The sequence below is a fragment of the Malurus melanocephalus genome, unplaced genomic scaffold (genome assembly GCF_030028575.1).
Source record: "Malurus melanocephalus ecotype Western Australia unplaced genomic scaffold, MMel_1.1 scaffold_775, whole genome shotgun sequence".
NCBI classification, from domain to species: Eukaryota; Metazoa; Chordata; class Aves; order Passeriformes; family Maluridae; genus Malurus; species Malurus melanocephalus.
The window spans coordinates 102,347-113,151 of record NW_026624007.1 but is presented as its reverse complement, the minus strand read 5'-3'; the positions used below and the strand labels follow the sequence as shown (position 1 = coordinate 113,151).

At 51.8% G+C, this 10,805-nt stretch overlaps 1 protein-coding gene across 1 annotated transcript in view; it reads right to left on the bottom strand.

Moving 5' to 3' along the window:
* LOC130584833 (receptor-type tyrosine-protein phosphatase S-like) overlaps positions 1–10,805 on the bottom strand; it is a gene marked incomplete at its 5' end in the record, with an annotated part of 46,584 nt that overhangs the window by 18,018 nt on the left and 17,761 nt on the right. Inside the window, 5 exons of the mRNA XM_057385062.1 lie at positions 4,229–4,341; positions 6,405–6,416; positions 7,204–7,361; positions 10,067–10,282; positions 10,464–10,557. Of these exons, the coding sequence (XP_057241045.1) occupies positions 4,229–4,341; positions 6,405–6,416; positions 7,204–7,361; positions 10,067–10,282; positions 10,464–10,557 (593 nt within the window). The remainder of the gene's footprint in view (positions 1–4,228; positions 4,342–6,404; positions 6,417–7,203; positions 7,362–10,066; positions 10,283–10,463; positions 10,558–10,805) is intronic.

The following is a 10,805-nucleotide window of genomic DNA, read 5'->3' as shown; positions in this document are numbered from 1 at the left end:
GAGCTGCTCTCATCTACCCAGTGGAATCTCTCTAATCTCATCACCAAAGACTCAATTCTCTGCACAAGTCACCAGAAATGTCACCCTAAACATCTGCTCGGTGCCCGTTCACCCCATAAAACCACCCTGGAGATGGTTTTGGTGGAGATGATCACAGGTTGGAGATGTTCCYGTGGAATTCAGGGGGGTGCAGGTCCCTGGAGTGGGATCTGGTCTTGGTGATCCTGGGAAAACTCAGTGCCAAGGAGCTGCCACGGGTGGGAATTGTCCCTTGGACCTGTCACAAGTAGGATTTGTCCTTTTTCCCTGTCCCAGGTGTAAATTGTCCCTTTTTCCTGCCTGTCCCAGGTGGGAATTGTCCCTTGAACCTACCAAAGGTGGGAATTGTCCGTTTTCCCTGTCCCAGGTGGGAATTATCCCTTTTCCCTATCCCAGCTGGGAATTGTCCCTTTTCCCTGTCCCAAGTGTAAATTGTCCCTTTTTCCTGCCTATCCCAGGTTTAACTTGTCCCTGTCCCTGCCAGCTCCAGCTGGGAATTGTCCCTTTTCCCTGCCTGTCCCAGGTGTAAATTGTCCCTTTTCCCTGCCTGTCCCAGGTGTAAATTGTCTCTTTTCCCTATCCCAGCTGGGAATTGTCCCTTTTCCCTGTCCCATGTGTAAATTGTCCCTTTCCCCTGCCTATCCCAGGTGTAAATTGTCCCTGTCCCTGCCAGCTCCAGCTGGGAATTTTCTCTTTTCTTTGTCCCAGCTAGGAACTGTCCCTTTTCCCTGTCCCAGGTAGGAATTGTCCCTTTTCCCTGTCCCAACTGGGAATTGTCCCTTTTCCCTGTCCCAGGCAGGAATTGTCCCTTTTTTCCTTCCTGCCACAGAACACTGACTCTTTCCATAGCGAGGAATGAGCAGCTGCAGCTCCGCTTTCTCTTCCCCACCCCAAAACACGACCCCCCCATGACACCAGGACACAAAAAACAGGGGACACCAAGGACACTGAGCCAAGCAGCAGCCACGGGCCATCTTCTGAGGGGGTCAGGACAGCCCTGGATGCTCCTGAARCCACCCCCATGTCCTGGCAAAGGACTCTGACGGGAAACTGTAAAACTGGAAGCGCAGTTGAGACACACAGATGGCACAGAGAAAGGATGAGATGGGCAAACACCGCAGGAAAACGGAGAATTGGGCAGGAAATCAAGAAATAGCAACAGGAACGGAAGAACGAGAATCGGAAAGGAAAGTGATAGAAGAGGAAAATAATAATGGGAGTTGGGGGGGGGAGAAAAATGAAACCAACAGGAACAAAAACACACAGGAACTAACTTTCCAAGTCAAACTCAGGGTCACTGAGAGGGCTGCTCAGACCAGAATCTGCAGAAAACAGTAAAAAATAAATAAATAAAAGGTACACTTTCGTAAAAATTTCATGCTAATTAAAAAAAGAAACAAAAAAAACAACATAAATCTAAAGAGGAAAAGAAAGGTACTTTTTTTTGTGCTGATCAGGACAGGGTATCTAAGGCGTGCTGTGCTGTCCCCCTCTCTGAGCTGCAATTCCCATTCCCATGGCCTCTCTACTGCTGGGGACACCATGGAGATTTCACCTGGGCTCACCTGTCTGGGGAGGACCCTACAGGCCCCTCAGAACCCCAAAATATTGAATTTAAACACCTTTAACTCCAAGATTCTTCCTCTGCAAACTGCACCACGACCTCTCCGCACTTCAAGCTCATTTTTCCATCCCTTTCTATTTTCACCCAATGTTTCCAAAATTCTGTGGGAGGCAAATGATCAGCCCCCCMAAATCCTTTAAAACCTTTCAGTGCTTCACAGATTATAGAGGAGTGACACAGCTCTGACCAGATAAACTCAGAAAGGATCTTCCTAAAGCCAGACCAGACACATCCCGGTGTTTTTTTGGGATCTGCAGAGCCTCAGTGCAGGTTTTGATGTCTCAGCTGCCTTTYACAAGCCTGTCAGAGCCAGAATTGAGAATTTCAGCATGACCAGAGCAATGGGGTCACTAGGTTGACTCTGATCCATCGATCCCATAACCTGATGGAAGCACCCTCAGCTGAYTCTGTGGGATTCCCAAAAATTCCCGCTCAGGGAAACACATGAACCAGCACTTCCAGCTGCTTCTTGGCACCAAAACCAAACTGGAAGATCACAATATTTTATTTTTTATCTCTTTTTACCCGAGGGGAGAGCAGCTCCTTCTCTTGGGTCTCCCCTGGAATTCCCCTTCCAGACAAGAGCAAACTGCTGGGAGTACCCAAAAGATCTCAAACAGCTCCAAATTCTCCTGAAATTTCCAGGAGCAGCTCAGCAAGAGGAGATTTAGGGATGTACCTGGGCTGAGCTGCTGTCCCTGCAGTGAACCGCTGAGGGATGCCTCACCTCGCCATTCCCAACTTTGGGCTGATCATTGGGTGGTTCCCAACTCATTTTGGTCAGAACCCCTTAGTTCAGAGCTGCCTTTGTGTTCCCTACAAATCCCTGCCCTCTCTGGGTRTCCCCATTGCCAACCCGACCCCGAGGAAAATCCGACAACGCTGCAGACAGGACTGGGACAGGAAGGGCAAACAGGAGCTACASAACATCACTAACGAGCACAAAACAACGAGAAAAATAAAACAAAATACAAACAAACTGAAAACAACAGCCAGCCCCCAAAAAAAGCACAATCAATTCCCTTCCAAATCCTCCAGCACCAGGAAGGTGGAGGCAGAGGCGTGGGCAGGCACTGGGGCAGTGTCTGTCCGTGCCAGGCGTGTTGGTGGCAGCTGGCAGAGGTGCCATGCAGGCAGCCGGGACATGCATGGACATGGGGACACGTGGGGTGCAGCAGGGAGGGGACACTGAGCCCCTGCCCGGAGATCAGAGCTGTAGGGACAGCCTGGGACAGCCCTGGCAGTGCCCAAGGCCAGGCTGGACAAAGCCTGGAGCAGCCTGGGACAGTGGGAGGTGGTGGCACCCAGGGGTGGGCTTTGAGGTGTCCTAAACCCAAACCATTGTGGGACAGTGGGAGGTGTCCCTGCCCATGGCATGGGGTGGCACTGGGTGGGCTTTGAGGTCTCTGCCCTTCCAAATCATCCTGGGACAGTGGGAGGTGTCCCTGCCCATGGCATGGGGTGGCACTGAATGGGCTTTGAGGTGTCTCCAACCCAAACCAGCCTGGGGCAGTGGGAAGAGTTTCTGCCCATGGCACGAGGTGGCACTGGATGGGCTTTGAGGTCCTTCCCCATCCCAAACCAGTCTGGGACAGTGGAAGGAATTTCTGCCAGTGGCACGGGGTGGCACTGGATGGGCTTTGAGGTCCCTGCCCTCCCAAATCATCCTGGGACAGTGGAAGTTGTCCCTGTCCATGGTGGCACTGGATGGGCTTTGAGGTTCCTTCAACCCAAACCAGTCCAGGACAGTGGAAGGTGGTGGCACTGGATGGGCTTTGAGGTTCCTCCAACCCAAACCAGCCTGGGGCAGTGGAAGGTGGTGGCACTGGATGGGCTTTGAGGTCCCTGCCCTCCAAAACCAGTCTGGGACAGTGGAAAGTGTCCTTGGCTGTGGCACAGGGTGACACTGGATTGGCTTTGAGGCATCTGAAACCCAAACCAGTCTCGGGTAGTGGAATGTGTCCCTGCCCCGGGTGGCACTGGGTGGGTTTTGAGGTCTCTGCCCACCCAAACCAGCCAGGGACAGTGGAAGGTGCTGAATGGGGTTTGAGGTCCCATCCGGGGACTCGGTGCCAGCACCTGCACCAAGTGAGGACACGCTGCCCCATCTGCACCAACAGCAGCTCCTTCCTCCTGCCCAGCCCAGGGGCAGCCCTGGCACCCAGCAGGGGTGGTTTGGCACCAGAAATGCCCAGTTCCAGGCGTGGATGGAGCAGTGGGCACTGGGCAGCACTGTGGTGTGTCCCAGCTGGCACTCCAGTGTGCCCGGCACAGCCACGGCGCTGAATCCGTGCCCAGAAATGCCCAGAAGGCAACAATTTCTATGGAAATCCAGGAAAAACCTCCTTCCTGCCTTGCCAGGAGCATCCCAGCGAAGGTTTTCTCTCAGCACAGGCCAGGCTGGGGTTCCTTGGCTGTGCCCASGTTGGTGCCAGCTCTCCAGCAGCTCTGGGCAGGCAGGGAGAGCTCGGAAAGGGCTTGGGAAAGGCTCAGGAAGGGCTCAGGAAGGGGCAGGGGCTCCATTCCTGCCCTCCCAGCGGGACAGGCTGGTCAGCAGCCGGTTACCTGGRGTCTGGAAGTTGATTCGCCTCATTTCCACGGGGTCCTTGGGGTGGTGGGGGGCGATTTCGGCGTTGTTCAGGAGGCACTTGGTCCGCGGCTCGGAGTCTTTCCGTTTGCTTCGYGACAAACCCCAAAAAGAAACAGAAAAACCAGAAAGAAAAGGTGGCTCAGCTTCTGGGGGAGTCTCAGCTGCTTCTCAGCCACTCACATTCAGGCACAGGCAAAGCTCTGACTGAAAATCAGAGGTGCAGCAGGGGTGTGAGCACATAAAACCATCAGAAACGGGACAGGGGTTGGAGGGTTTGTCAGGGCTGTGTTTGAGGGGTTGGCACAGCGGCTCTGCAGCCCCTCAGCAGCTTTAGGACAAGGCTGGAAGTTCCCCTTTTATCCCAAACCAGCAGTGAACTCTGCAGAGTGAAAACCTTCCAACTCTGGCCGAGCCATTTGCAGCCTGAGACAGCWGAATCGTTTGGAAAAATACAAAACCTGCTGGCCATGACCTTGGATGTCCCACACTGACATCGGTGCTGGCTCGTTCAGGAGCTCTCAGAGCCTCTCTGCTGCAGACAGAGGAGTCACAGCAGTAGTTTTCCATGTTTTTTTTTTGAGCTGCAGAACCCTAAAAGTCTGGGTTCAACAAAACAGTGCAGACACGTCCTCTCCCAGCACAGCTGTGCCTGCTGAGATCCTCTTCTCCAGGAGCCAAGCCTGCTCCAACCCGCCAGCTGAGCTGCACATGGAAGTGCTTCCCAATTTATTTCCCTCCAAATGGGTTCAGTTAGCTGAGGCAGTTGAAAAAGTCTTTGCTGACCTGGCTCGTTCCCCTTGAAAAGAATTTCCAAGCAGAGCCTGGTGCTGATCTAAAGATGTGATAACCTCGGTGTGGGAATGGCCAGGAGCTGCTGGGAGCTGAGTTTGTGCAGAGAGCACAGAATGTGGACCTCAACCCCTGGCTTGGAAAGGGTTGAGGGAACCCAGTCCTTCCAGAACCCCTGATACCTCAGGATTTATCTGTTTTCATGGGCCTGTAATCCTGGAATTCTCCAGTGTTGAACTCCAGACTCCACAGATAGTGCTGAGCTCCTGCTCTCCCATTTTTACACAAAACAATTCCTCTGCAGCCCCAAACTCAAGGACACCTCCCTGGGCCAGGCCCCAAGAGATGGAAAGAACAGAGAATTGGGGGGAGCCAAGTTGGAGTTTTTGACTGCATTGGCTGCAGCTGCAATTGGAGGATTCAGCCCCAAAATGGACAAAAGTGAGAAAGGGTGAAAAAGCCGTGAGCCATTGTCCATTGTGGGTGTGGGACTGCCCTGAATGGCCCTGAAGRCCCTGCAATAAATGGAAATTATTTTGATTCTCTSAATTCTSTCCAGTTTCTGSTTTAGGTGAGCTGGATTTGGGCTCCATCCTCACCTCTCCTGCTCAGGGTGCACAGAAACCTTTGATAATTTGCCTGCAGCAGCAATGGCAATCACCTCGGCAGARAGGAGGTTATTCAGGACATTCAGAGCTGCCTCCTGATGTCATTAACATCCAGAAGAAGTGGTGTCAGCCCTGCCAGCCCTGCGTGGGGCAGCATTTTGGAACGACACCGCTCTGCGGTTCAGGAGCGCTTTTATTTTTGCCGCAGCCCCGAAAGCGCCGTCCACAGTTCACGGGCTGAACCCATCAGTTATCTCCACTCTTTCACTTTTGGAAATGGTTGGGAAAAAAAGTCTCATTTCTGCAGTCATAAACAGGATCTGTCAGAAAGGCTTGGCTGAGAGGGCAGGAGCAGCTCCTGCAGAGGGGCAGAGATCCGGCTCTCCATGCCAAGGGCTCGGGGACAGCCCGGATGGAGCAGCCAAACACGGAGAAAAAACCCACTTTCACCTCTGCCTGCCACACAAATGAGTGTTTCTCTGCTCCATTAACCCCCCACTTTATGAGCCATTTACTGTCACTGCTGCTCAGCCTGAGGAAGGGCTGTTTTATTCAGTAAAGTGGAGGAAAGCTGGTGCTCGAGGAAGGATTTTGCCTTTTGTGCCCCAATCCCAATGTGGTCCCACACCAATCTGACCCAGAGTTTCTGTCAGGTAGGAACTGCAYCAACAAAGCCCCAAAACCACACAGCAAACCCTGCTGGACACACAGCAAAGCAAAAAACCTGAAAAAATGGCAAATTTGGTGCTCTTACCTGTCTGGTTTGCTGTCCAGGAAAGCAGCAAGCGGAGAGAAGACAAAACAAATGTTGAGGTTAGAAAGGACTGGCAGAAGGGAAGGATTTGCTCAGCTCTAATCCTGAGACCAGCAAGGGTCACCCAGTTAGCTGGACACCAGCAGGGACCCTCCCAGCCCCTGTCCCCAGAGCAGGGTGACACTCTGGGTGCAGAGACATGTCTGTGTCACCATAGGGGACACACCTGGGCAGGTGGAAGGTGGAGGAAGGCTCAGGGAGCTCCATCCCAGCTCAGGACACCTCTGTGCCAACCATTGTCACCATTATTGACTTTGCTCAGCTCCTGCTCCCCTTCTTGTCCCCTTCTCCTGTCGTGGGTGAGACCCCAATCCTCATCCTCATCCTCATCCTCATCCTCATCCTCATCCTCATCCTCATCCTCATCCTCATTCACACCATGAGCTGCTCAGAAAGCCAAGGAAAACAGAGACATTTGGGGGATTTTCCCTTCTCTCCTTCCCAAAAACTCACCCCCTGCCCTAGCAGGAAATCTGAGAGCAGTGGGGTTCTCTCTGCCCCACAGCTCTGAGGTGCCTTCCCTGCGTCTCTCCCTGCCCATGGAGCAAGGAGAGGGTCTGTAGGACCAGAACATCTCTCCTGGGCAAGAACCTGAAGCACCAAATCCCTAAAACTCTTCCGTGCTGGGCAGACTCTCCATAGTKCCCAAGGAACAATTTACCCTCATCACCAAGTCAAAAAAACCCTTTAGGGAACKTTGGGGACACCCAGAACCATCTCAGGCGTGGGCAGCTCTTACTTTTTGTAGAGCAGGATGGCGATGACGATGCAGATGATGAAGACCACGGCCAGCACGGGCCCGATGACCCAGATGAGCCCCTCCTCACCRTCGATGATGGGCTGTGGGTCAGGGTTGTCCAGCTGGATGGGGTCGGAGAAAGGACTGGCAGCATAGGTCTGCAAGACATGGAAAATGGTGGAAAACAGCTCAGAGAGGGGATGGGGACTGGGAAATGGGTGAAAACACGATTTTGGGAGGAGCTGACGGAGAGGGTGTGAGCTCTGTGAAGCACAGCCCAAATGGAACGGGGAAAAAACCCTAAATATCCACAGGATGGGGATCCTCAGTGCTGCAATGAGACAAATCTTTGAGAAATCTCACCCCTGTGAGGCTGCAGCCTGCCCTGTGCCCATGGCTCAGCCCCTCTGCCAGCCAGGAAGATGAATTTCTCCAACAAACCCCATCCCTGAGCCCTCACCACAGCCACAAAAAAACAAACACTTCTCCCAAGCTCCCACGTAACCATCTGGATTTTGACAGTCAGACAGGATTACAGAGCGAGAGGCAAGGGATTAARTCAAGAATTAACGCTTGGTCTGGTGACTGAAAAAAAAAAAAAAACAATCCTGGAAAATAAATACGAAGTGGTAAAACACAGCGTGAGTCCTGCGCTGCCTCTGCACTGAGCTGGGATCTTGARGAGGATCAGAGCACCTGAAACCCCTCAGAGCCCTGACAGACCCATTCCAGGGAGGAGGAGTTCCCATCTTGATGCTTTAGGATTTTTAGTTTCTGTATTTTTATGTGTCTGTGTTCTGGTACTCCTCCAGTGCACAGTACTAAAGCTGCTGTTGCCAATCTTTAGACAAAATAATTCCCTCTCTGAGCCTGAAATCCAAGGACATCTCACTGCCTCAGAGCCCCAAAAAATGGAAACAACAGAGAATTTGGGGAAGTAAATTTGGGGGGATTCACATCATCACCTGAAGGTGTAATTGGGAATTGAGACCCAAAATGTTCATAAGACAGAACTTATAAAAGGTGAAGATCTGTTACTCAGGGTCCATTTTGGGTGTAGCCTCAGGAGGAGGCTTTGTCTGCCCTCAATGTACCAGCAGGCCTGGATTAAATTTATTTTAAATAATCTAAATAATTTAAATAAATAAAATAAATAATTAAATTTATGCCTGCTTTTATTCTGTTAACTTTGTCTGGCCTCTGTTTCAGGTGAGCCTTGTTTTAGGCATCAGTCCCACACAGAAATTCCAGAAATGGAGCTGGCACAGAAAACTGGCACGGCCTGGTTTGGGAGGGCAGGRACAGGATGAGAAAAAGGATTTTGAGTCCTTGAACCCCAGCAGCTCTGAGCAGGCTGAAATGGCTGCTCCTCACTCAGGATCCACRGGGAGGGACCCTGCAGCACCTTGTTCTAAAGCAAAAATTACCACAAGCTGCACTAATCCGATTGAGAAACCCATTCAGCAGCGTGTCAGCCTAATCCTTTAATATCAAATACACAACTAAATATTTATTGGAGGGGGGAAAAAAAAACCCTCTGGAAACCCTTCATTTTCAATAGCTCCCTGCTACAATTCCACAGGGGGATTTAAAAACAACAAAGCATTAGGCTGGTTCCCATTGTGTGTGTGAGGGAGGAGGCAGGTAAATATGAAAATATTTGTTTTCCTAAAGCCAAGCACGGCCCCAGYGAAAACAGCAGAGGTGTAGAATTGGGAGAGAGCATTTTCAAAAATGTTTGTTGTGAAGAAATGCTCCCCTCAGTGCTTGGAGGGGATTCCAGAGTGCCCTTGGAGCGGGATGTTTGGGGTCACTGYTCTGAGGAGTTAAAGAACAGCCTTTAAAGGGAATTTGTCTCCAAAAAGAGGTTTGACCCAGGGCTCTCTGACTCCATTCTGGATTCCAGGCTGGAGCCACAGGGGTACAAATTCTGCTCACAAAGGCTGGGAGAAGCCCAGCTACTCGTGTCCCTGGCTTGGAGCTTGGGAAGGCACAAGGACCCAGGGGTGCCAGGAGGGCAGCAGGGCTGGGGCAGCGACCTGGTCCACACCCAGGGATGGGAGAGGGCTGGGAAATCCCAGAATCCCAGAATGAACCAGGCTGGGAGAGACCTTCAAGATCATCAAATCCAACCCATGGCCCAGCATCTCCTCATCAACCAAACCCTGGCACTGAGTGGAACAGTTTAATGGTGTTAACCTGCCTTCATCAAAGGTCAGCTCGTCCTGGGCTGAGAGGTTCTCCATCACGGAACCCCAGAATCCCAGAATCCCAGAATCCCAGAATCCCAGAATCCCAGAATTAGAGAATCCCAGAATTACAGAATCACACAGAATCCCAGAATCCCAGAATCACAAAATCCCAGAACCCCAGAATCCCAGAACCAAAGATTCACAGAATCACAGAACCACAGAATCCCAGAATTACAGAATCACAAAATTACAGAATCACAGAATCCCAAGATCACAGGATCACAGAATCCCAGAATCCCAGAATGAACCAGGCTGGGAGAGACCTTCAAGATCCTCAAATCCAACCCATGACCCAACACCTCCTCATCAACCCAACCCTGGCACCGAGCGCCACGTTCAGTCTGTTTCAAACACCTCCAGGGACAGTGATTCCACCACCTTCCTGGGCAGACAATTCACCATTTTAGTGAAGAATTTTTTTAAAATACCCAACCTCAAATCGGTGCAGCTGTGTCCCCTCACTCAGGGAGAAGAGACCGACCCCACCTACCCACAGCCACCCTTCAGGAACTTGGACACAGCCATAAAGCCACCCCTGAGCCTCCTTTTTCTCCAGAATAAACACCCCCATCTCCCTTAGCCATTCCTCACGGGTTTTTTCCATCACTTACAGCCTCAGGCTCCTGCAGCACTGCCAGGATGAAGAGCACATATCTCTGCCCCGGCTCCAGGGCGCGATTCTCGAAGTTGTCGTAGTGTTTCATGTCGCCCAGGACGAAGTGCGAGGGCAGCGAGCGGAAGCGGGCGGCAATGTAGGGTTTGGGGAAATCCAACTGCCGCGAGTGCCGCAGGCTCCGGCGMCGCAGCCGGGCGATGTCCTGGACCAGCTGGAGAAAGCACAGAAAACCCTTAAACCCTGGAAAAAACGAGCCAAACTAACCCTCAAACCAACCACTCCTTAAATGTGGGGTCACCCCAAATTTCCCTCCCAGTTTTGGGGTCACCACCCCATCCCTGCTGTTCATTCTCCCCCCAAGTTGAGCCTGGCTTTACTCACACTTTACTCACCTCCTCCAGGTCCATCTCCTCAGGGCTGCCCAGGGGGTTGAGGAATTGTCCTCCTCGGGACTTCCTCAGAGGCACCACCACGATGTAGAACGCTCTAAACGTCGGGAACGATCGGAGGAAAACGGAAGGAATGAGCCAGGGAACAAGGGAGGGCACACACACTGATGTGAGTTTGCCCAAAATGTCTCAAAGCCCTTATTTTTCATGTAGCACAGCTGATATTCCCAAAATGAGCTGGATTCAGTGGCTGCCCATGACAGATTTCCTTAGGTACTCCCTTCACGTTTCTTTGCTTTCCCTGTTTCTCTGGTTTTCTCAGTTTTTCCCAGATTTTCCCTGTTT